At 41.6% G+C, this 23,161-nt stretch overlaps 2 protein-coding genes across 7 annotated transcripts in view; one reads left to right on the top strand and one right to left on the bottom strand.

The window, feature by feature from the left end:
* IMMP1L (inner mitochondrial membrane peptidase subunit 1) overlaps positions 1-23,161 on the top strand; it is a 72,492-nt gene that overhangs the window by 45,334 nt on the left and 3,997 nt on the right. For all 5 annotated transcript variants that reach the window (XM_061610550.1, XM_061610554.1, XM_061610551.1 and 2 more), the window contains 2 exons: positions 4,443-4,531; positions 5,854-5,980. In XM_061610550.1, the coding sequence (XP_061466534.1) occupies positions 4,443-4,531; positions 5,854-5,980 (216 nt within the window). The remainder of the gene's footprint in view (positions 1-4,442; positions 4,532-5,853; positions 5,981-23,161) is intronic.
* The window catches only part of DNAJC24 (DnaJ heat shock protein family (Hsp40) member C24), a 65,543-nt gene continuing 64,830 nt past the window's right edge, over positions 22,449-23,161 (bottom strand). For both annotated transcript variants that reach the window (XM_061610557.1, XM_061610559.1), the window contains exon 6: positions 22,449-23,161. In XM_061610557.1, the coding sequence (XP_061466541.1) occupies positions 23,103-23,161 (59 nt within the window). In that variant the 3' untranslated portion in view covers positions 22,449-23,102.

The raw sequence follows: 23,161 nt of genomic DNA on the forward strand, positions 1-23,161 counted from the left end.
AATTAAACCAGAACTATCACTAGAAGCTAAAATGATGAAACTGTTATCATACTTTGGACACATAACGAAGACATGATTCATTAGAAAAGATAATAATGCTTGGAAAAACAGAAGGAAGTAGAAAAAGAGGAAGGCCAAACAAGAGATGAATTGATTCCATAAAGGAAGCCACAGACCTGAACTTGCAAGATCTGAACAGGGTGGTTCATGACAGATGCTCTTGGAGGTCACTGATTCATAGGGTCGCCAAAAGTCGTAGTCGACTTGGAGGCACATAACAACAACAACAACAATGTTATGAGCATGGGGGTTTGAATGGATGATTCCTGTGGGTCCCTTTTTCAGCTTCTGATTTGGAATCCTGTGCCTCAGGGCTGGCTCTGCTAGCCATATGCATGTCTTTTGTTAAACAAATAGAGTGTCCAGGTAGTTAATGGGCCTATTAGGTGCCCAGCAACTGATGAATGAGCCAGGAAGATCCTTTTATCATTGAAACTCTTCAGGAGAGCCTCCCCCCCACTCCTGGAGCCTAGGAGAGGTTTGTGTTTTTAGTTGTGTCTAGAGAAAGGCTGGTAACTGGAGGCAGGCAGAGAGACTAGCTCCCTGCACCATGGCGTTTGGGGTGCCTCCTGTAATACAGATGGGAAAGCTGAATATTGGACTGCTGATGTCTTGAACCCCTCCATCGTAAGCTCAGGTTGGAATGTGTGTAAATAAATAAACCATATTTCATAAAGACACCACAGTTTCTGCTGACCTTCTTCCCAAAGGAAACCAAACCCTGGATGAGTGCAGGGACCCCAGAAATCTCACCACTCGGTGATTGGGGAGGAGTGCAACATTGGTGTGAGAAGTGGGATTGAGTTTCCTAGAAGAAGCATTGAGAGCAAGGTGTGCCTGAGTCAAGATGGAAGAGATAACAGCAACCCTCCTGGAACAGATGAGATTGATGTTCTAGCAGTATAGCCAGGAGGACCAGCAGCAAAGGCAGCGAGAGCGCCAAGAGGAACGGGAGCACTGGCAACAAATGGGGGAGATCATTGGACGCTTCTTGGGAGAGGAAAGGGAGACCCCATGTGAGGTGAGAGTCCTGCCTGATCAGCCGCTACAAGGGGTTGAGGGTTACCCAGGAGTCCATCTGCAGAGCACCCAGATTGGGGTGGCTAAAGAGATCCAGAAAGTGGATGGGAAAGTGGTTTGGACTGTAAGGAGTTGCAGTCAGTAGCAGAGAAGGAAGAAGCTGTGATTGTCCAGGAGCCTGCCAGGGGGGAAGATGGCAGAAAGCTAGAAGTGAAGCCCCAAGAGTTGAAGGAGGGCAGGCTGGAAAATGAAGAGGAAGAGGCCTCGGAAGAAAGTGGAGTAGAGGCTGGAGAAGAGATGCTGCTGATTGATTTCTCTGCTCCCAGTGTGCCTGCTGTTAAAGAAGTAGTGCAGGAAGAAGAAAAAGCCTTGGAGAAAGGTGAACTAGAGGCTGAAGAAGAGCAGCTGTCGATAGATTTGTTCGCCTCGTGTGTGCCAGCTGTGGAAGAGAAAGTGCAGGAGGAACAGTTGGAGGCGTGTGTGCGAGAGGAGCTGACAGCGCCTGGAGAAATGGCTGTGCAAGACAAAGTGCAGGAGGAGAAGCCTGAGGTGGGAGTGCACGCCCAAGAGGAACTCCCAGCTCCTGGAGAGATGGGTGAGATAAAATCCCCAAGTGACTTTGCCCTTTGGGTGCCCCATAATGGCCTTATAGGGTGGGATGCAGCTCCTATTATGGGTGCAGTCCCTGGCAAATTACAGCAGTGAGAGGCACCCAGCACCCTGTGAGTTTGGAGGGCAAGATAAAATGGGAGGGTTATCTGCCTCTGTTGGGGCCCATGATTTACACTGGAGATTGGGAGGGAGAACAGAGAAGATTTCTTTCTGCCAACCTGGGTGGGCTAGGCCAGCCAATCCTGAAGAAGATGCCCCCAGATAAAGACTTGTGGCAGAACTTTGATTTGGAGTTTGGGGCAGGAGACGGAGTGGCTTAAAGACTTTTCCCAGGGCAGAGAGTGGGAGGAAAATGGCTACAGCCTGCCATGTGTTGATGCAGAAACAAATCTATTCCTGGAGATGAGTCCCAAGACCCTGCAGGCAGCAGCAGGGATCAGCTTGGACTGGGAACTCCATGAAGCCCCAAGACAAAGGGCCATGTGGGCAACTGCATGGTTTAGGTGTGGGGGTTATGCGTATGGGACTGTGTACTGATTTGCTGTAGGAATTCTTCTGATGGCATTGCCTTTTGAAATGCTGTTGATTTGTGCTTTTTTGCATGCTTGTGGGGATATGAGCTAATGATTTTTTAGGAATTATGCTGATAGGTTTTTGTAATAAGATTTTAATGTTTAAGATTTACTATTCTGTGTGTTGGATTGTGCGTGTATGTACAGCTGTTTGGGGGGCAAGAAAAAATGTGCATGTGGTTGAGGGCTACTGTGCTGCAATGCCACAATTGAATGTCTCTATGTTATTGTTCAGCTTTATTGCTTAGTTTTTTAAATGTTTTTGATGTTTTATATGTTTTTGCTTTGTATGTCGCTCAGAGTGGCCGGACAACTGGCCAGATGAGTGACTCATAAATCAAATAAATAAATAAATAAATAAAGGCAGGACAAAGGAGCTCAGTACTGAGGCTGTAATATTGCTTAAACATGTCGGGAACTCAGTATCTTGGCCACTGCCAAGTTATGAGGACTGGGTAAGCTGTTTGGATGCAGAACTGTGACTGGGGGTTCCAAGAAAGAAGAGGAAGCCTAAAGAGAGAGTAATTAATTGAAAACTTGCTGAAAGGGATGGACTGTTTTTGTACTTGTGTGGACATGAGACTGTAATATGACTATGCTTTTAATGATGTATATTTCAATGTCTGACTAACCTGTACCTGTTATTTCTTTGTAGGGGAAGCTGTTATTCTGTTGTTTGTTTGCAGGTCTGGGACAGACCTTTTTCAGAGAAGGGGGTAGTGTTATGAGTTTGGGGGGTTGGAATGGATGATCCCTGTGGGTCCTCTTACCTGTCTCTGATTTGGAATCCTGTGCCTCAGGGCTGGCTCTGCTGGCCAGATGCATTTCTTTTGTTAAACAAATAGAGTGGTGAGGTAGTTAATGGGCCTATTAGGTGCCCAGCAACAGATGAATGAGCCAGGAAGATCCTTTTATCATTGAAACTCTTCAGGAGAGCCTCCCCCCCCCCCCCCGAGCCTAGGAGAGGTTTGTGCTTTTAGTTGTGTCTAGAGAAAGGCTGGTAACTGGAGGCAGGCAGAGAGATTGGCTCCCTGCACCATGGCGTTTGGGGTGCCTCCTGTAACCCTGATGGAAAAGCTGAATATTGCACTGCTGATGCCTTGAACCCCTCCATCCTAAGCTCAGGTTGGAATGTGTGTAAATAAACAAACCATATTTCATAAAGACACTGCAGTCTCTGCTGACCTTCTTCCCAAAGGAAACCAAACCCTGGATGAGTGCAGGAACCCCGGAAATCTCACCACTCAGTGATTGGGGAGGCACACAACAGTAAACTATAAAATTACCATGTCAGCTTTCACTCTGTTACTCAACTACACTTCAAAACTTGAACTTTTTAGATGTCTTTAAACTGAACAGGAAGATCAGTTTTCCAACCCTGATGGGTTTTTGCCACCAGTTAATTTCCCCCCCCCCCAGCCAGGTTTAGTTTTAACTGTGGAGTTGGGAAATTGCCCTCACAGAACTTGCTGATTGGTTCTAGATTTGTTTTATGTAATTGATTTTGTCTAAATATTTCATACATTGTTTACTTGTAATACCCCACTCTGGGATTGTTTTAATGACGAGTGGTCTAAAAATCACCAAAATAAAATAAATGATGCTCCAGTAAATTTCAACAAGAACCCAACCCTTGGGAACTATTAATACATGACTATGGAATCCCCATCTTTGAGGTGCTTGCTACCATCTTCTCTCCCTCTGTACTGTCCTTTGCCAGAAAATATGTGCACAAATGGTGGAAAGCTAGTTTACTAGAATGGCACACCACTGGCAGTCATGGCCTCAGTTTGCCTTTTTTGAGGCAAAACTCATATCAAACTTCACTGGCATTTCAAGTGAGAATTCAGGGCTCAGTGGAACCAGAATCTATAGACAGTGACACCAAGCTAACAGAAATCCAGGAGATAGCTATACATTCTTTATGCAACATAGTCTTGAGAATCTTGCTCAGCCTTGCCAAACTGGTGCCCTCCAAATGCTTAGACTACAACTCCCCATCAGCCCCAGCCAGCATGACCAAACTGGCTAGGATGGATGGGGAGTTGTATTGAAGGGCACCAGGTTGGCAGAAGCTGATCAGACTTATATTAACCAGATTGGCCTAAAGTTATTGTAATAATGCAAGGGATACAATATTTTGCAAATAGTAATTGACCTCTTTATTTTTGTTTTTAGTGTTCAGGACCTTCAATGGAGCCTACAATTCAAAATTCTGATATTGTGTTTTCTGAGAATCTTAGCTGCAATTTTTATAGCATTCAGAAGTAAGTTGCTCTAATTTTCCATTGTTTTGCTTGTACAAATACTGCTAACTAATTATGTTTTTTCTTTAGAATCATACTCCTGCCTCGACTGTGAATTGTGCTAACATTTTTCATAAACTCCCAGTAAAACTCTTATCATTTTATGCCTTCTGGGAACTTTCCTGATTTGGTATATTTTTGGCATTCATTCAGAAACTAAGAACTTACTGTGTATTAACTTCTCAGGTTTCCTTTATAGCCACCTACTTTATGAATGCTTGTTTTTATCTTATCTTATCCTATATTATAATGGGCAGCTAGAGTTTATCTCCAGGAAGCAAACTCACAGAGCAATTCTCTCCAGAAATGCTATAAATACCATTTATTATATTATCCAAATGCAATTTTATTAGTAGTTTATGGAGCTGTGAATGTGTGCACAGAGCTCAACAGTGATATAAAAGACCAGGCTCCATGCATTAAGCCGTGTGTTTACAATCTAACACTTATTGCTGCTGGATGACAATTCAAAAATAGGTTGGGGTGGAAGAGAGAAACAGAGTGAGAAAACATCTTGTTGACCAATTTGCTAAATGCTATATAAAATGGGAGGCTGGCTTATGTTATGGATGTTACAGTGTTACAAGGAGGTAAGGTTTGTAGCTGCTCGACATAAACAGGAGAGCCTATAGGATTGGTTATCCTTCTTCTCCAACATTGCACTGCTCCCTGGTTCAGTAGCCTACAAGCTCACAGTAGACCACTCAGTGGACCACGTCAAAATGCAGGGAAAGGGTGGAGCCTGCACTAAAGTGGCATTCCCTTATAATTTAGACTTGACTTTTAGCATACTATCCCAAGCGGTTGTCCAGCACTGATTTAAAGTGTATATACCTGAAATATCATCTTACCGCTTATATACCCAGTCAATCATTGCACTCTGCAGGTGAGGGCCACCTGTTCCGCACAACACAGGAAGCGGACCTTTAGTGTTTTAGAACCAACACTTTGGAATTCCTTCCCCCTAAATATCAGGCAGGCACTATCTCTGTCATCTTTTTGGTGCCTATTGAAGACCTTTCTATTTCAACAAGCCTTTTAAGTAGAGACCTTATCCCAGTCTGTGTGTGTGTTAGAATTACTTTTTCAGTTTTTTTAAAGCTGTTTTTTAAAAGCTGTTTTAAAGTCTTTTGCTTTTAAGATTTTTGAAAATGCTTTTGGTGTGTGTGTTTGTCACTCTGGGCTCCTGGGAGGAAGGATGGGATATAAATTAAATAATAATAATAATAATACCACTGACATGCTGCTGGATACTGACATATCCTTATAACCCTTTTCCTCAGAGGTGATATTGTCATTGCAAAAAACCCAACTGACCCCAAATCAAATATCTGTAAAAGAGTAATTGGCTTGGAAGGAGATAAAGTCTGTACAAGCAGTCCTTCAGATTTTCTTAAGATGCACAGTTATGTAAGTAGTATTGTTTTTAATTCTTTTAAGTTTTTATATCAAGGACTCATGTAATGCACTTTTTTGTTTCCATGGCTTTACATTTAATTACATATTTCTGCTGGTAAACTTTTAATTATAGTGGGTTGTTTTCAGTTCAGCATTTGTACAATGACACTCACTGAATGAGAATATCCCAGTCTTTTCTCTCCATACTAGCCCACTGTACACATTCACACCTCTCCCAAGAGTCTCCTAAGTGTTGGAGGATCCTCAGAAAATGCTTGGTTTGTGAGGTGGGGGGGACAATGGGAAAATTGGCTGGAAGCACCTTCAAGTGGAGTACTGCATGAGTTGCAGCCCATTATCTTCACCTTCATTGAAGATTCTCTCAGAAATCATGAAACAGAAAATTACTGATTATGAGGAGGCTGGAGTGTGCATACACAGTACCTCAGTGTCCCTGCCTGTGGTCTTAGCCTATCATAATTCACTTAGGCAAAAAACCTTGCAGTTTAAGAATGTACCTATAGCCCACAGATATTTCTATCAAACTTTAAAAAGCAGGGAAATTGGGCAGCTATAGTGAACGCACCAAGGGAGCAGGAGACCTGACCACCTCTCTGAGATACTGTACTGCCCTACAAATTTGTCAAAATGCAAACACAATTTGGGTTGGTCTTTCTTCTTCCAATCCACTTCCTGTGTAGCTTGGAAGAATTTGGTAACATGTGCCTCTGACCATATGGTGAGTGGTGGCAATACCTGCCATCTCCAAAGATGGAGAATTCCATTTTTGTATGTTTGTTGGTGTTCTTCTTACGTTGCTTCATTCTTGTGTTACTAATGTTTCTACAGAGAATCTAATCTAGAAAATTTTATTTCATTATTCATCCTAGAAACCTGTGTCAAATTTATTTTTATTAATTTCAAAGCCTTTTTATTGGTCAGTGTCATATGATGGTGAAGACAGCCTTTTGTGTTTCAAATTGGAGGTTATGTTCTATTTCTATTTTGTGTGCATTAACAGTTGAACCTGAAACTGCAGTTTGATGTAAAATCAGACTGATTACAATATGTTGCTCCTTCAGGAATGACTCTAGCTGTTGGAAAAAACAAACTTAGCCTGCCGAAGATGCACTTTGTTAAGGCAAGGTGGGCATGGTCAATTAAAAACATAGAGCACAGCTAGAATTTTGCTAGAATATATTTAACCTCCCACTGTTTTATCTTGTGCAAACTGAGACACTCCTGAGGTCCACTGAAGACTATTCTGCAGAATAGTCAGTTCCATTATTCCCCAATTATTTTTGGAGATTTTTTAGCGTAAATTTTGTAGAGTGTTGCTGTACTTCACATAGTCACAGAAATAGAAGCAAAAGAAAATGATTTCCTATAGGAAACTTCACTAACATTGCAAAGTAAATCAGACCTATTTAAAGTCACTATCTGAACCATGTCAACTGTCTTAATAATGTTGCTTCCTCCCTGCTAAAACAGGATCAGCACAGCAGGTGTTGCCACCACTCACCATACGCTCAAGCACATGTTACCAAATTCTTCCAAGCTAAACAAGAAGCGGATTGGACTGTGAAAGACCAACCCAAATGGTGTTTGCATTTTGACCAATTTGTAGGGCAGTACAATATCTCAGAGAGGAGGGCAGGTCTCCTGCTCCCCTGGTGCATTCACTATAGCTGCCGAATTTCCCTGCTTTTTAAAGATTGATAGAAATATCTGTGGGCTATAGGTATGTTCTTAAACTGTAAGGTTTTTTTCCTATTAGTGAATTTCTCTGCTTTTTAATCCGGGAGGAAAGAGATGGGATCCTGTTCAAGCTTGCTGAGAATGGATTGATAATTTGCATGCTTATTGAGTTCAGTGGGATTTACTCCCCTGCAATCATACTTAAGATAGGTGAAACTGACCACAGGGGATGGGAAGGGGGGGAGGAGGAGGGAGGGAGCAGGCAGGAGGGGGAGGGGAGGAGTACAGGTTTGATCATTTGCATGTTTATTGAGTTCAGTGGGATTTACTCCCGTGCAATCATGCTTAGGATAGGTAAAACTGACCGGGGGGGAGGGAGGGACAGCTGGAGTGGGCAGGGAAAGAGAAAGAGGGGAGGGGAGGAGGAATGTAGAGGAGAGGGGAAGGAGGGGAATACCAGGTCTGATCATTTGCATGCTTATTGATTTCAATGGGATTTACTCGTATGTAATCATGGTTAGGATAGGAAACACTGACCATGGGGGAGGAGCAGGGGGAGAGGAGAGGAGAGGGAAGGAGAAATGGAGGCGAGAGGGGAGCAAAAGGAGGTGGAGGGGGAAGGAGGAGATTGGTGGGAGAAGGGCAAAGGAAGGGGGAGGGGAGGGCAGGTTAGATCATTTGCATGTTTATTGAGTTCAATGGTATTTACTCCTCTGCAGTCATGCTTAAGATAGGTAAAACTGACCTTGGGCAGGGGGAGGGGATTGGAGGGGGAGGGAAGAGGCCAGAGGGAGAGGATAGAAGGGAGGAGAAGGGAGGGTGGGTTTGATCAGTTGCATACTTTTTGAGTTCAATGGGATTTATTTCCGTGCAATCATGTTTGAAAATGGAAATGGACTGCCTTCAAGTCGATCCCGAATTATGGCGACCCTATGAATAGGGTTTTCATGGTAAACGGTATTCAGTAGTGGTTTTACCATTGCCTTCCTCTGAGGCTAAGAGGCAGTGACTGGCCCAAGGTCACCCAGTGAGCTTCATGGCTGTGTGGGGATTCGAACCTTGGTCTCCCAGGTCATATTCCAACACTGACCTGGGGGAGGGGCAGGGTGGGGAGGAGGAGGGGGAGGGCAGGAGATTGAATGGGTGGGTACTAGGCAGAGGGGAAGCCCCTTTCCTTTCCAAAAGGAAAACATTGTGAACAGTATCATTGCTTTTTAGGGTTTCCCCCACTTTTTTATTCTGCAGCAGGCACATGTAGCCTCCCACCCAAATTTAAACCAAAGCTGTCCCTGGCCACATCCACACCAGGCCTTTATTTCACTTTAGACAGTCATGGCTTCAACCAAAGAATCCTGGGAAGTGTAGTTAGTAAAGGGTCCTGAGAGTTGCTAGGAGATGCCCTGCTCCCCTCACAGACCTTCAGTCAGAATGGCTGGCTGTTAAACCACTCTGGCCACTGGACCTCTCTAAGGAGTATAACAGTTTCCTCTCAGCAACCTTCACAAACTACACTACCTGGGATTCTCTGAGGGAAGCCATGACTGTCTCACCAGAAATCAAAGTCTGGTGTGGGTATGGCCCCATGATTAAGCAAGCCCAGCAACTGTGAGTCTGGCTTTTAGAACACTGACAGTTGATTCTTACTGAGCATGCCCAACATTATCATTCAGTTCAATGCAAAATTTATTAAATTAAAAATCAGCCAGGCATTTTTGTAACTTTTAAACTGCAGAAGATGAAGGTCAGAGTATGGGGCAAAGTCAGTAACAGGATTACAGGTCCTCTGTGAACATGGCTGATTTTTAATGAATTTCAACAGATGAGAACTCTCAGAGAAAAAAGTCCAAAAGTGGTCTGGATTTCTCTTTCTCTCTATTTAGACTTTGAACTCTCAATTCTTTCTGACTGTTTTGTTTATTGCCATGAAAATTGAGACGGTTGTTAAGCAAGCGTTTCTGAGTTCAGGACTATATGTTTGCTAAGGTTTTGTTTTGAAATGAGCTTATGGGAAGCATCAGAATGGCATGGGGGTATTTTCAATTTAACAATGTGGAATGTAAAAAATCCATGCTGGCTATAGTATACAGCCACTCTCGTGGCTGTATAATTTGGAAGTGGATGTGTATCTGTATAGCTGGAGAGAAAATCATTTGGTTCAAGCTAGAAAAATTAGAGCCATTTATTTAATTTATTTTGGGGACTGTTGCTGCATGATACCCCTATATGTAACTCCACGTTAGCCCCACTGCCCCCAAACATAACAGAATATGTCTTCATACTGACTTCTGGACACCTGTACGCTGAAGCCTGTTCCTCTGGGCCTCAAGCAAATTCTTCTTAAGGCATTCACTAGCCCAGCTTATCCCTACCCAGGGTCTTTGAAAGTTCATGGGAAAAGTTATAAGAAAGGGTCTCTGTTGAAGAACCAGAACATGTCAAAGTTGACGAGTTTATCCCATAGGTTCACTAGGTATTCCCAGGCTAGGCCCAAGATGACTGATCATTATCTAGTCATGAGTATGACCCTTGAGGTAGGGAATGACAATGGTAAAGTAGGAAACAAGATTAACCTTTCTCATGCTAATGTAATGTGTTGGGAATTGACTCATGTTACATCTTTTCCCCTCCTCAATATTTACAAGATTGTATGTAAGGGCACAGAGAGATGTGTCAACCCCTAACCTGTTCTGTTAACCAGCAATATTTTATCTACTTGTCTACTCTACGGTTGCTAGTTCATAATGCTAAACTATAGCTCCTGTCCAACAGAGTGCATTGAACATTAAGGTCTTAGGTTCAAGACATAACGGGAAGCCATTTTTTTCACACTATATGAGTAGGCTACAGTGAGTCTCAGGCTTATGCACTCGCCTCTCTTCCTCTTTTTTGTGCCAGAAGAGGAGATTGGAAGCATTTCTAACAACAGTTAGACAAAACCACACCTCTTCATAATGAAACTAACCATAATTATCTGACCACTGCTGTCCACGCACTGGTAACCTCTAGGCTGGATTACTGTAATGCACTCTATGTGGGGCTGCCCTTCAGGTTGGTCCGGAAGCTGCAGCTAGTGCAAAATGCAGCGGCAAGACTGCTCACTGGGGCAGGGTGTTGCCAACATGTCACCCTGCTGCTGAAAGAACTGCACTGGCTGCCCATTTGCTACCGGGCCAAGTTCAAGGTTCTAGTTTTGGTGTACAAAGCCCTATACAGCTTGGGACCAGGATACCTGAAAGACTGTCTTACCCCTTATATACCCAGCCCTTCACTGTGCTCTGCAGGTGAGGGCCTCCTGCAGATACCATCTTATCAGGAGGTTCTGTACAATATAGGAAACGGACGTTTAGTGTGGCGGCACCTACCCTGTGGAATTCCCTTCCCTTAAATATTAGGCAGGCACCATCTCTGCTATCTTTTCGGCGCCTTTTGAAGACTTTCCTCTTCCAACAAGCCTTTTAAGTTGAGACCTATCCCAGTCTGCATCTTTGTTAGAATTGCTTTTAATATGTCTTTTAATATATTTAACCCTTTTTTTAAAAGATGTTTTTAAAGCTTTTTTTTTAATGTTTTTAACATTGTTTTGTTTTAATGTATTTAAGGTCTTTTTATGATGTTTTAAAGTGTTTTTAGTGTTTCTGTTTGCCGCCCTGGGCTCCTGCTGGAAGGAAGGAAGGGGTATAAACAAACAAACAAACAAACAATGTCCAAACTTGTAGAACTGTATTTTATTTCAACTGATGGTTTCAGAACAAGCCAGGATCTGAGAAACCAATTTGATCCTGGCTTGTTCTTGGTAACCATTTTTTAAACAAACCTCAATTCCCTTAGTTTGGACATCCCAGGAAACTGTGGTTTAAAACTGGAAGGAAAACCTTGCTATCTCCTCCTTCTCCTATAAAGAGGGGAGAGGGGACAGGGGACAGGGTCACAAACAAGCCCAAAGTTACTGCAAGTCATTCATCCAGTTGGAAACCATGGTTACTTCTTTCAACTGAACTGGTCCTTAATATATAATTCATTTTATATATTTGAGTTTTTTTTTTTAACCAAATTATTTTTTACTAAGGGGGCAGAGCCACCTTGCTTGCTTTGTTCATCAACCCCCACCCCCAAACACATAGACACATACCCCCGGCACCCCCAAACACACACACAGACCGTCTGTGTGTCTCACACAGAAACATACCTTCTCCCCTTGCCACCCCTGCCCCCAGGCACCCACACTCCTGTCCCCACTTGCCTCGACTGTTGGGCTGCTGCTGCTGCCACCACCACACTCTTACCTGACCAGGCCCAGGCTACAGCCCTCCCACCCACCATAATGTGTGCAGCCACTGTCGTCATGGTTTCCTCCACAGCCGCTACTTATGCAGCCTCCTCCACCCGCACTGCTGTGGCCTGAGGGCACTCCTCTGCCAGCACTGCCTGCTCCACTGCTGCCGCAGGCTGCACAGGCTCCTACTCCAATGCTGCAGCCTGGTAGGCCTCCTCCACCACAGCCTGCACGGCCTCTTCCATATAACTGGCGGGGTTTCCTCTGTCACTGCTGCTGCTGCGGCCTGCAGCGCCTCCTCCTCCACCTCTTCTGCTGCTGCCGCAGCCAACACATACTCCTCTGGCACCACTGGTGCAAGTTCTCTGTCACTGCTGCAGCCTCCTCCTTTGCCATCGCAGCAGCCTGCAGGGCCGCTGCTGCCACCTGCATGGCCTCCTTTGTTGTTGTCGACACTGTGACTGGCACAGCCTCTTCTGGTGTCATTGCTGCCACTGTGACCTGTGTGGCATCTGGTGCCATGGCAAGATAGCCCACTTGCTTGCCCAGTAGTCTTTGTCATCTCACCCAACCCCCGATGTCACATAGCATGATGTCATGACAGTGTGATGGCATGAGGTTTTACATTTTTATTATACAGGAGAGAAAATTAATCTGTTTTACTCTGGACACTAGTATATTTAGTGCAGACTTAACATGCCATTTTTGTCTGCCTTTTTGCCACATGGCATTCAAGGTTGTTTGGATGTTCATGAAAATTAGAAACATCCTAGCACATTAGAGCTGTCTTTCTGTCTCTGTCTCTGAATCATCTTACCTTTCAGACTTCAGGGAGTTTTTCTGTGCCAGTCTTCTGAGCTGTGCATAAGATTCACCTCTTTAGTAATTACGGGTATCTATTCCCCATCCAGTAGTTACATTTCAGAAAAGGGAATTGGAGGGATTTTTGAAACTAAAGAATAAGCTGATTGAAGAAGCATGGGATGTTGATGGGATGTTTTGAAGTGCAGTGCTTTAACATGCCAAAAAGCTTTTCATTGCACAGCTGGTGAAGAGATCATCAAGAATTTGTGTGGATCTAGACGTAACCACTTCCTCACCTTATGTAGCCAGAAGCTGCCTAAAAAAACTTTGTTAAGGGTTGAAGGCTATTAAGAGACTACTTGTTGGAGGATCTGCAAATGCAGCACACTATTTTTGCTGGAGTAGAATTTGGGTTCTTCAAGAAGAGGATGTTTAGAGCAGCTTTGAAGGTAGAATCTGAATCAGAAAAATGGAGATGAGAAAGGGAAAGAAGTATGAGGGGCAAAAACTGAAATGCATCGGAGATTTAATACTGGAATAGCAGATGTTGATTGGGAAGATTCTGTGCCTCCCCATACCTCCCTGAGTTGAGAAAGGAATAATGGAAGGGACAGTGCTTTCTGCTCTGAGAGAACCAAGGGCTAAACATACTGGTAAGGAGTGCTTATCATGCTTAGTCTAGTGTTTGGATGTTGCTTGCTCCTCCTATAAGGGAAACTTATAGGCAAACTTTGGAAGAATATATTGGTTGGCCCTGGAAATAGGAAGTTCTCCTCAGCAAAAGGCCAGGGATAATGAGACAGGTTTTAACCCTGCATTTCATTTGCCTAGTTTTTGTTAGCACCTGAATTTATTGTAATCTTCTCAGGATGGATAGGCCAAAAATCCCATTTTATTTATATACATTAAGTATATAAATAAAATTCCAGTCCAGCATGGTAGATGGGTGCCATTTTTTAGTATGTGGTAACAACGATTTATATTTGGATATATTTAAAACCTGAATGCATGAATTTCTATAGCCAGGCCTTTCTGTGGAATCCTTTTGAAAAATTTAGATTGAATAAGTTTTACCACTCTCATCATCTACTTGATCCCTGGGACAAAAAAAATAATGCCATGTTTGACATGACACTCCTTTGTTGTAGAGATAAACATGTAAGGGCCTAAGAAACAGAGGAGTATCAATTTTAGTCTCAAATTCATTACAATAATAATAGGATAAGATGTGCAGTGTTAATGTGACACGGTTAACACTGCTGTATCATTTCAGTCTTTAAAATTCACAATATATGCAGCTTTAACCCCAATATTGCATTAGTTCTTTTCCTATTTAATTTACTGAAAATACAGTGATTCCAGTGAATTCTGATTTAAAGGATCATGTGCTCATGTTTGTTTGTGAATTCTGATAAAACGTTTGAGGAAAAGCAAATCAGAATTGAAGCTCCTTTCTGAAAATACAATGAATATAAACTTTATCTGGTTTTGGCGTAGGACGTGTGTCACCGTGCCAACATTATACAGCTGCACAAGCAGCTTTGTGCTAAGATTGAACTGAGGGATTTGGAATAAAGCATGGCTTTAAATGTTTCCTGCATTTAAATGAAATGGAACACCTTGAAATTTGAAAATACTAGGAAAGGTAAGGGATCTAGAATTGCTGAAAACTTCCATAGTGATAGTGGTTAATTTTAAATAAAATTGAAATGTAATTTTTGTATGTGGATGTACAGAGGTGAGAAGTAATGGATTAGTGTTTCAGTGAAAGAATATATCCCACCAATTTGAAATTTTGTATAGTCTGGTTTGGTCATCTTTTGCACGTTCTACATAAGAAGAGTTCATGGTTAGTTGGAAGAGTTCCCCCCCCCAAGGTTTTGTTGTTGATGGTATTGTCGTTTTGGTCACAGGCAGCTCTGTTGGTAGTGCATATTTCTTTACCATACCTTCTGCCTCTTTGACTAGAATTGTACCTTATGACTATTATTATTGATTAAATTTATATACTACTTTATATACTGCTTAATGCCAAAATAGGCTTCTAAACAGTTTACAGAGTATAAAAACAATTACACAAATGTTCATAATTTAAAATACACAATAAAACAATACAGCAATTAAAAATTGGTGACATGTTGGGAAATCAAGGGAATGCTTGTGTAAACAGGAGCGCCTTCAAAATGCCGATATAAATGGCCCTCTTGTATTTCAGCAAGGAGTGCATTCCATACTACCAGTGCTACCAATCAAAAAGCCAGCCTTCGCATTACCACAAGCTGATAATTATCAGGCTGTGGCTACTGCCAAAACAGTGCCCCTAACTTTCCTACCCTTCTTCTCCCATCTTAATATTTACTAAGGTGAAATGCACAATGGGATATTATTGTGTTGCTAGTTTCCCTACACCCACATGTGGCAGCCAATGAAGTGGAGTGCGGGCAGAAAACTTGCAACTCAGTGATATCATGCCATGCATTTTGCCTTACAATACATTAGGGCTGTGGAGAGAAAAATAACCTTAGAACTTGCCTTGTTGGCTCAGATCACAGGTCACCTCAGACTGGAGTTACATCAGACTTCACTTGAGTGAGGTAAATCCTCACTCATTTCTAAAGCCTCAGATGCCATTCTGATCGACTAAAATGGGAACATCGACATTTAACTTTTTTTCCTGGCATAATTAGATGAAATTTGCAGGCTAAGCCTGCCAAAATTTTAGATAGATGCGGGGTGTGCGTGTGTGCAAGGAGAGCCTTTAAAAAAGACATGCCCTCCCCCACCCTGTTTTGTGACCAGTTTGCTCTCTTTGACATGTGTTTTGACTGTGTATGTTGTGGAACACACACACACTGTTAGAGAAGTGCTTGGTGCAAACTGTCATAACCCTATATACATTTAAAGCTCTTAGTGATTCAGTTTGCACATAACCTTAAGCCAAACCATGGGTTAACTAAATGAACAAACACACAGGTTTCTGAAGCAAAGACTGAGACCTCTGTGCTTCTTCCTCGGTCCTCCTCCTGCTGCTGCACTACTCTAGAGAAACCACAAACTGCAAATCAAGAAAAACATGGTTACAACTCCTGGTTTATCTGGAGTGAGACTAACCATGAGTCCAATCTTGACATAATGGTAAACTGAACTACTTAGCCTCAAATAGCACTGCAACAGTAGAATGGGGAGGAGCACATCAGCCACAATCCAGGAACCCACGTTTGTTCATTTGCACTAAGCTATTATTTGCCTTAGCATTGTATGTGAACTGGATCAGCGTATCAGCACCCTGTTCTTACAAGTAGAAAGGGTGTGGTCACTTCTTGCTCTTTGTTTCAGTCTGAGAAACTTACTGTAATTACTGTAAGGATAGAGAAAGAAGAGATGCCAAGATCCATGCCCACCCATGTCCCAGTTATGCTACCTGGCTATCTGGAGTTCATGCTCCCTATTTATCAGTTGTTGGCAGGCACCACCTTTAGTAGGTACATGGTGCCCTGCCCTCTCTGTATTGGCGGGCATGGAGAGTATGCTGTGGGAGCTTAAGTCCCTCTTTATTGTTTGTCACACTTGTGCCTGTCTAATAGAGACTTTGAGGTTAGGTCCAAATCCTTGCTCTCTGTTGCCTCTTCTGTATACCCTTCCTCAGTAAAAATATGATTCTTGTTTTTACAATAAGATATATTTGGAGAACTTAAATCATGCACTTTTTCTTATTTGTATCTTTTTAGCTATCGAAAGGATTGAGTGTAAGACAGAAACATTGTTTATCGGTGGAGAGAGATGTTCAGGCACAAAACAAATGCTTAAACAATTATTGGCATAATTTAAACAAACAGCATTCTAAAACAAAATGTGTTCATAAGTTGCTCACTTTAGTTAAACATCAGAACCAGGAGGGTTGTTTTAGAAAATGTCTTATTTGGAACTTTTTGTCATTTCATTAGGTGCATTGATTGTAGTTCAAATTTAGAATTAGATGTATATCAAATAATGAATGTTGTACTATGTTGTATTGTATTTATATGTGATTTAATAATGTGTGTACGTTATATTCTATTTACCTTATGTTCAGTTGGTGCTGTTGCTATTTACAAACTGAAAAGGCAAGCAGGAAAATTGTAATAAACCAGTTTATATATCACAGGGGACTGATATGCTCAGCCCATCAACAGAAGGGTCTAGTAATGTCACTTAATACAGATAGGACCTGCAAACAGGGGACTTGCTTTTTGCAAGTCATAGTGATAAAAAGCTGAGATACAACTCCATTTCTCAGCAACACTCTACTGATAATCAATTACCACACACTGCTAATGCCCTGACAACAGCTGATGTGGAGAAAAAATGTTTACTTTGTGCTAAAGTGAAGTTCACTGAGGAGATGACATGCCTAGTTCATCCTGTGGCTATCTCTGAAGCTAACACAGCCTGAAGATTGAGTGTCTTAGTATCTGCTAATCTGCGAACAGGTCTTATTCAGCAATTTGTTACATTCACCAATATAGACTTCTAGGCTTTCTCAATATGTACAGTACATATCCTTGTATTCAACAGGATTTCCTCTGGAATCAGTATGCTTAAGAGATGTGTGAAGATTCTGAAGTCAGTTGTGAGAAATAGGTTTATTATTTTGGGGGCAGAAACAACTGAGGGTGGTTATTGTCTACAAACAGTGGGCCATTTCAAGAATGTCTGATTACCATAAAATTAAAACAAGAACTGTAAATTATTATTGTTTCATAATCAATTTATTAATTAGTGTAGGTCCTGAGATAAGGGTGTACCAGTTCTACCTGTCTTCTCTTTAGCCTGTCTACAAATTTTATCAGCCTATTCTTTTAAAAAATGCTGTTAAGTCCCACATTTTCCAAAGGTGCATATTTTTAAGACATAAGGAACATATAAAGAGTCCTGCTGGATCAGACCAAAGTGGCCAACCAGATGTCTATGAGTAGCCTTCAAGTAGGGCCAGAGTGCAACAGCACTCTCCCTTATTATGATTCCCACCAGCCAATAGTCAGAGGCATACTGCCTCCAGCACTGGACATAGTCATTATGCTTCATAGTCACTGATAGCCTTATCCTCCATGAATTTGTCTAAGCCCCCTTTAAAGCCATCCAAGTTTCCTGTTAATCAAAATAAAAAAGGTGAAGTAAAAAAAAATCAGTGCATGGATGCGAGTTGTTTGGAATTGGAAAAAAGGTACAGTTCTTTTCAGTGGATTGGTGGTATTGCCATGTAACAAACAAGTAACCTTGTGCTAAGTGTTTCTCAAATACTTTGTTCTTTGTGGGGCATAGTTAGATGTGTTTGTTTCACTCCCTTACTCTCTTATTTTTTTAATTTTTGATTCAGGAGGTTGGCAACTGAATTGTTTGTGATCTGCCCTTATGAGATGACCCCATTAAAGCCCCCCCATTGGGCTTGTATTATTTGATCTCTTTTCAAAAAAGTCTTTTCAATTACAGTTGGCAGCATAGACATCCTAAAAGAATAGCATTATTTCCAAGCATGCCTACTAGGGCCGGCGCCAAAGGGTGGCCAGGTTGGGCCCCTGTGGCCCACAGGGGCCCCTGAAGGGCCTCTCGTTAGGGTGGGAGAGTAGCACTCCCCTGCTGCGGATTGCAGGGAGGGAGCTTCCAGGCTGCCCACCTGCCCGTTCACTTGCTCGCTCCACCTACCTCTCCTGTAGTCTGCTGTTGTGTGCACTATGCTCGCAGGGCTACAATCAACCAAGATGGCAGCGGAGACTTCTTTAAGGGACTGATGCTGCTACTGCCATCTTGGTGCACATGCAGGGCTGCTATCAACCAAGATGGCAGCGGAGACTTCTTTAAGGGACTGATGCCACTACTGCCATCTTGGTGCGCACGCAGGGCTGCTATCAACCAAGATGGCAGCGGGAGCAGCAGCCCCTTAGAGAAGCCTCTGCTTCCATCTTGGTTGATGGCAGCCCTGTGTGTGCAGCGCATGCAGCAACAGAATACAGGAGAGAGGTAGGTGGAACAAGCAGGAGCTGCGCACCTGGGGCAGGCCGGTGCCCAAGGGCCTAGTCATGCCTAGCGCCAGCCCTGATGCCTACCCTAAATATAAATGAACTGTTTGGACCTCTTATCTAGCAGGATTGGTTGCTTAAATGTAATAGCAACTCCTTTTTTCGTTTATTTAGAACATGCTGAACATACATCCCACCTTCAAAGCTTCCAAATATTTTTCTTCCCTAGATTATATATGAGTCTACTGTAATAATATTGATGCCTTTTCTTTTTTAAATTGTTGTGCAAACTTCTTTCTTTTATAAGGAGAGTTTAGTCCCTTTATATTAAGTGTAACAAGTCTTTATCTTGTTCATATTTTTACCAAAAGCAGAATCATAATCTTGCACAGCTAGCCCCCCCCCCCCGCAGAAAATAGGAAAATATTTTTAAAATACTATCATGCACTTAGTATACAAGGCTTTTTAGAGAGCTGGTAAAGAGAAGGTAATGGTGGAATTGGTCAGTGGAGTAGGAGTAATGTTAGAAGTTTTATGGTGAAGTGTCAAAATGACTAATCTGCACACTAAAACTACAAAGACCATAAAAGAAGTTTCCTATGTAGTTGCCTCAGTGTATGTTTACCCAAAGGATAATAGTCTCTGGAGGTGAGAAAGCAATACAATATACTGTTGAGTAATTATTAACAGCTTTTGACTTCAAACACAAACAAAAAGTTTCTATATTGCTTTAAAACTTCCATTTATGGGTCCAAATTTCTTCTAGACGACAGTCAATTCTCTATAGCAGACTCTACATTTTAGATGCAATTTTGAACACAATGTATGGAAGAAAAAATCAAAGTACCTTTTGATATTCTATATTAGTAGTCCAGAATAGTACCATTTCTAAGATTTTGTTAAAACATACTCATGCCAACTGACTTCATTAGCACATTGATATTCTTCTTTGATCATCTCTTTCTAGATATATACACTGACTGAAAGACACATCCAAAATATTAATAATTAGTAATTTATTTAAAATAATATATAATAACAGGTGAAGATTCAGGATGGGGGTAAGTCTTGTAATCATCCAGCAGAACATCTGATAAGCCTCAGTAATAACTAAGGCTGCAATCCAATACATACTTACCTGGGAGTAAGTCACATTGAACCCAATGGAGCTTACTTCTGAGTAGACATGTATTGGATTGCAGCCTCAGTCCCACTAAATTCATGTGGCTTATTCCCAGATAAGTGCACCCTAAAGCTTTGTTGTATACATTATGTATTGAAAACATACATTTACTACATACTTCAAACATAACTTGGTTCTGTGCCTCTAAATGCTAACAATCTAACTCTTTATGGACAAACACAAAGGCTAACTGATATAATAAAAATTACATAGTAGCTGTTAGCTAAGCTACATAATATTTGCTCTAGATTAGGGGTTCTCAAAATGTGGTCCACAAGCTTCATTCAGTGTCTCCAGTGTGTCTGTGGATTTGTGGTTGAAGATGGAAGATGGCACATCAATTACATTGATATTCATATTGATTTTAATTGTATTTTTATTCCTTTTATTTCTTTTGTATTTTATTGTATTATGCTATAGAATTCAAATTATAGTACAACAAAATACAAGAAACATAAGAAGCAATAAAAATACAATTGAAAACCATACAGCATCTAGCACAGCACATTACAATTGCTACGGCAGGCAGAAAAGTCATTAAATGGCCTGCCAAGACTTTCAGTAATTTTCAAGTGGTCCATGGGGAAAAAACACACTGCTTTAGATACATGTAATCAATCCTGGGACCATACAAAAGTTAAATAAAATATCTGGATCGATTTGACCTGAAACATGCAGGAAAATTTGTTGCTTTGGGGTTTTTAATTTTTATTTTCTAAATAAATAAATAAAATTAGGTACAATTTAACTAATCAAATATAAAAAATTCATTAGTTCCCAGTGCATTTGTTATTTGATAGTGCAGACTTTTTTATCTTGTTTGCCTTTAATCAAGAAAGGTAACACCTGTGGTTTCTTCACAAAAGCTTCTTTTGTCAGATGAATACCCACAGGCAATGAAGCAATTACATTTGTCCCTTGTACCAGTGCAGGAGGCACTTCGACCTTACTAGGAACAGATGAGAACTTTTTGGCTTTAATTCTTTTGTCCAGCAGTGTGGCTAGCTTCTAGCATTGAAGGAAGCCACTAAAATGTAAGGTAACAGAGGAAGAAAATAAGGTTCTTTGTAAACTTGGAGCTCCGATATCCTTGGAGGCAGAATGCCTGTAACCTTTAGGATGTTAAAATGTGTTGGCCACCCTTTGAGGAGCAAAGAATGATGAATTATTTTGCAAGTAATAATAGTAAGAAATTAAATGTGTGATTTTGTTATTTAAAACTAAAATGACAAGATACAAACCAGCAATTGTTCTTTTTGTGAGGCTTTCTAATTTTGGGTGTATTCATTAATTTATAATTGATATCTTCCCTTGTGAAGCTGATACATGATCATCTGAATGTGGACACTGCGTAAGCTTGCACGAGCCAGCACTGCCGAAAGCAAAACAAAACAGAGGAAGGTTGGATGTGTTTCTTAGATCAGGGGTGAGGAACTTGCGGACTGGGTCCATATGCAGCCCTCCAGGCCTCTCTGTTTGGCCCTTGGAACTCTTCACAGGTCACACCCATCCACAGACCACACCCCTTATCATCCCAGCGATTTTGCCTAGCTTGAAAGGGTCCTTGATTGTGATCATGCCTCTTGCTTCTCTGAAGGGGGTGGGAGGAGTGTGCAGCAACCTCTGACTTTTGTGTCGCTGGAAAATAGCCTATTGTGCAAACTTAAGAGTCACATCTGTTGCCTCACCTACTTTTGTTTCTGGCACCACTGCCATTAACCCCTTTGGAAGGTTGCCCATGGGGGAATGCAGACCACGACCTGAAAAAGGCTACCCTCCCTTGCTATAGACCAATACATGGTTATCTGTGTCTAGAGCATTAGTGTTTAATTGGTGCAGAAATGGATTGTATGTGACTTGGCAGAATTTCATTAACCCTATCATAGAAGAAACCCAATAAATTCCTTGGAGAAAAGAAGCATAGCATTCTGGACATAGATGGTGATAATAAGAAACTGTTTATATTATTTGAATTTCTGTGCTAATGATAAGGGAGATTTTAATAGCTGAGTGTCAGGTTCTGTGTAGAACACTGCTAATTAATAATTACTTTTGTCATAAAGTGGTAAGAAGCTGATCTGCCACTTGCTGTTGGTGCAAAATGAAGGAGTGTGATTGCTGTCAAGAATGTACAATGCTCTTCTTTCTGTGCAAATTTCCATTTGGCCTGTTTTTTTGTTTCATCTCTGCTGTAACAATGTCCCCCTTTCAGTAACCATTGTTTTATCATTTTTGCCACAGGGGTCATAATCACTGAAAGCATACAAGGGTAGAATGGCCACAGCTTTTTGTTTATAGTGGCTACAGAGCTTTCAGACACTTGGTTAAAAGGTGACACTGTGCTAGTAGGCTTCAGTTCTGACTTTGTGTAGAGCTATGCTAATATTCACTAATAAGCAAAAAACCTTGCAGTTTAAGAACATACCCATAGCCCATAGATATTTCTATCAAACTTTAAAAAGCAGGGAAATTGGGCAGCTATAGTGAATGCACCAAGGGAGCAGGAGACCTGCCCTCCTCTCTGAGATATTGTACTGCCCTACAAATTTGTCAAAATGCAAACACAATTTGTGTTGGTCTTTCACAGTCCAATCCACTTCCTGTGTAGCTTGGGAGAATTTGGTAACATGTGCCTCTGACCATATGGTGAGTGGTGGCAATACCTGCCATCTCCAAAGATGGAGAATTACATTTTTGTATGTTTTTTGGATGAGAGCCAGTGTGGTGTAGTGGTTAAGGTGTTGGACTACGACCTGGGAGACCAGGGTTTGAATCCCCACACAGCCATGACGCTCACTGGGTGACCTTGGGCCAGTCACTGCCTCTCAGCCTCAGAGGAAGGCAATGGTAAACCATCTCTGAACACAGCTTACCATGAAAACCCTATTCATAGGGTCACCATAAGTCGGGATCGACTTGAAGGCAGTCCATTTCCATTTTCATGTTTGTTGGTGTTCTTACTTTGCTTCATTCCTGTGTTACTATTGTTTCTACAGAGAATCTAATCTAGAAAAATTTATTTCATTATTCATCCTAGAAACCTGTGTCAAATTTATTTTTATTAATTTCAAAGCCTTTTTATTGGTCAGTGTCAGTGTCATATGATGGTGAAGACAGCCTTTTGTGTTTCAAATTGGAGGTTATGTTCTATTTCGGGTGCATTAACAGTTGAATCTGAAACTAGTTTGATGTAAAATCAGACTGATTACAATATGTTGCTCCTTCAGGAATGACTCTAG

Source organism: Rhineura floridana, chromosome 2, assembly GCF_030035675.1.
Source record: "Rhineura floridana isolate rRhiFlo1 chromosome 2, rRhiFlo1.hap2, whole genome shotgun sequence".
Taxonomy (NCBI): domain Eukaryota; kingdom Metazoa; phylum Chordata; class Lepidosauria; order Squamata; family Rhineuridae; genus Rhineura; species Rhineura floridana.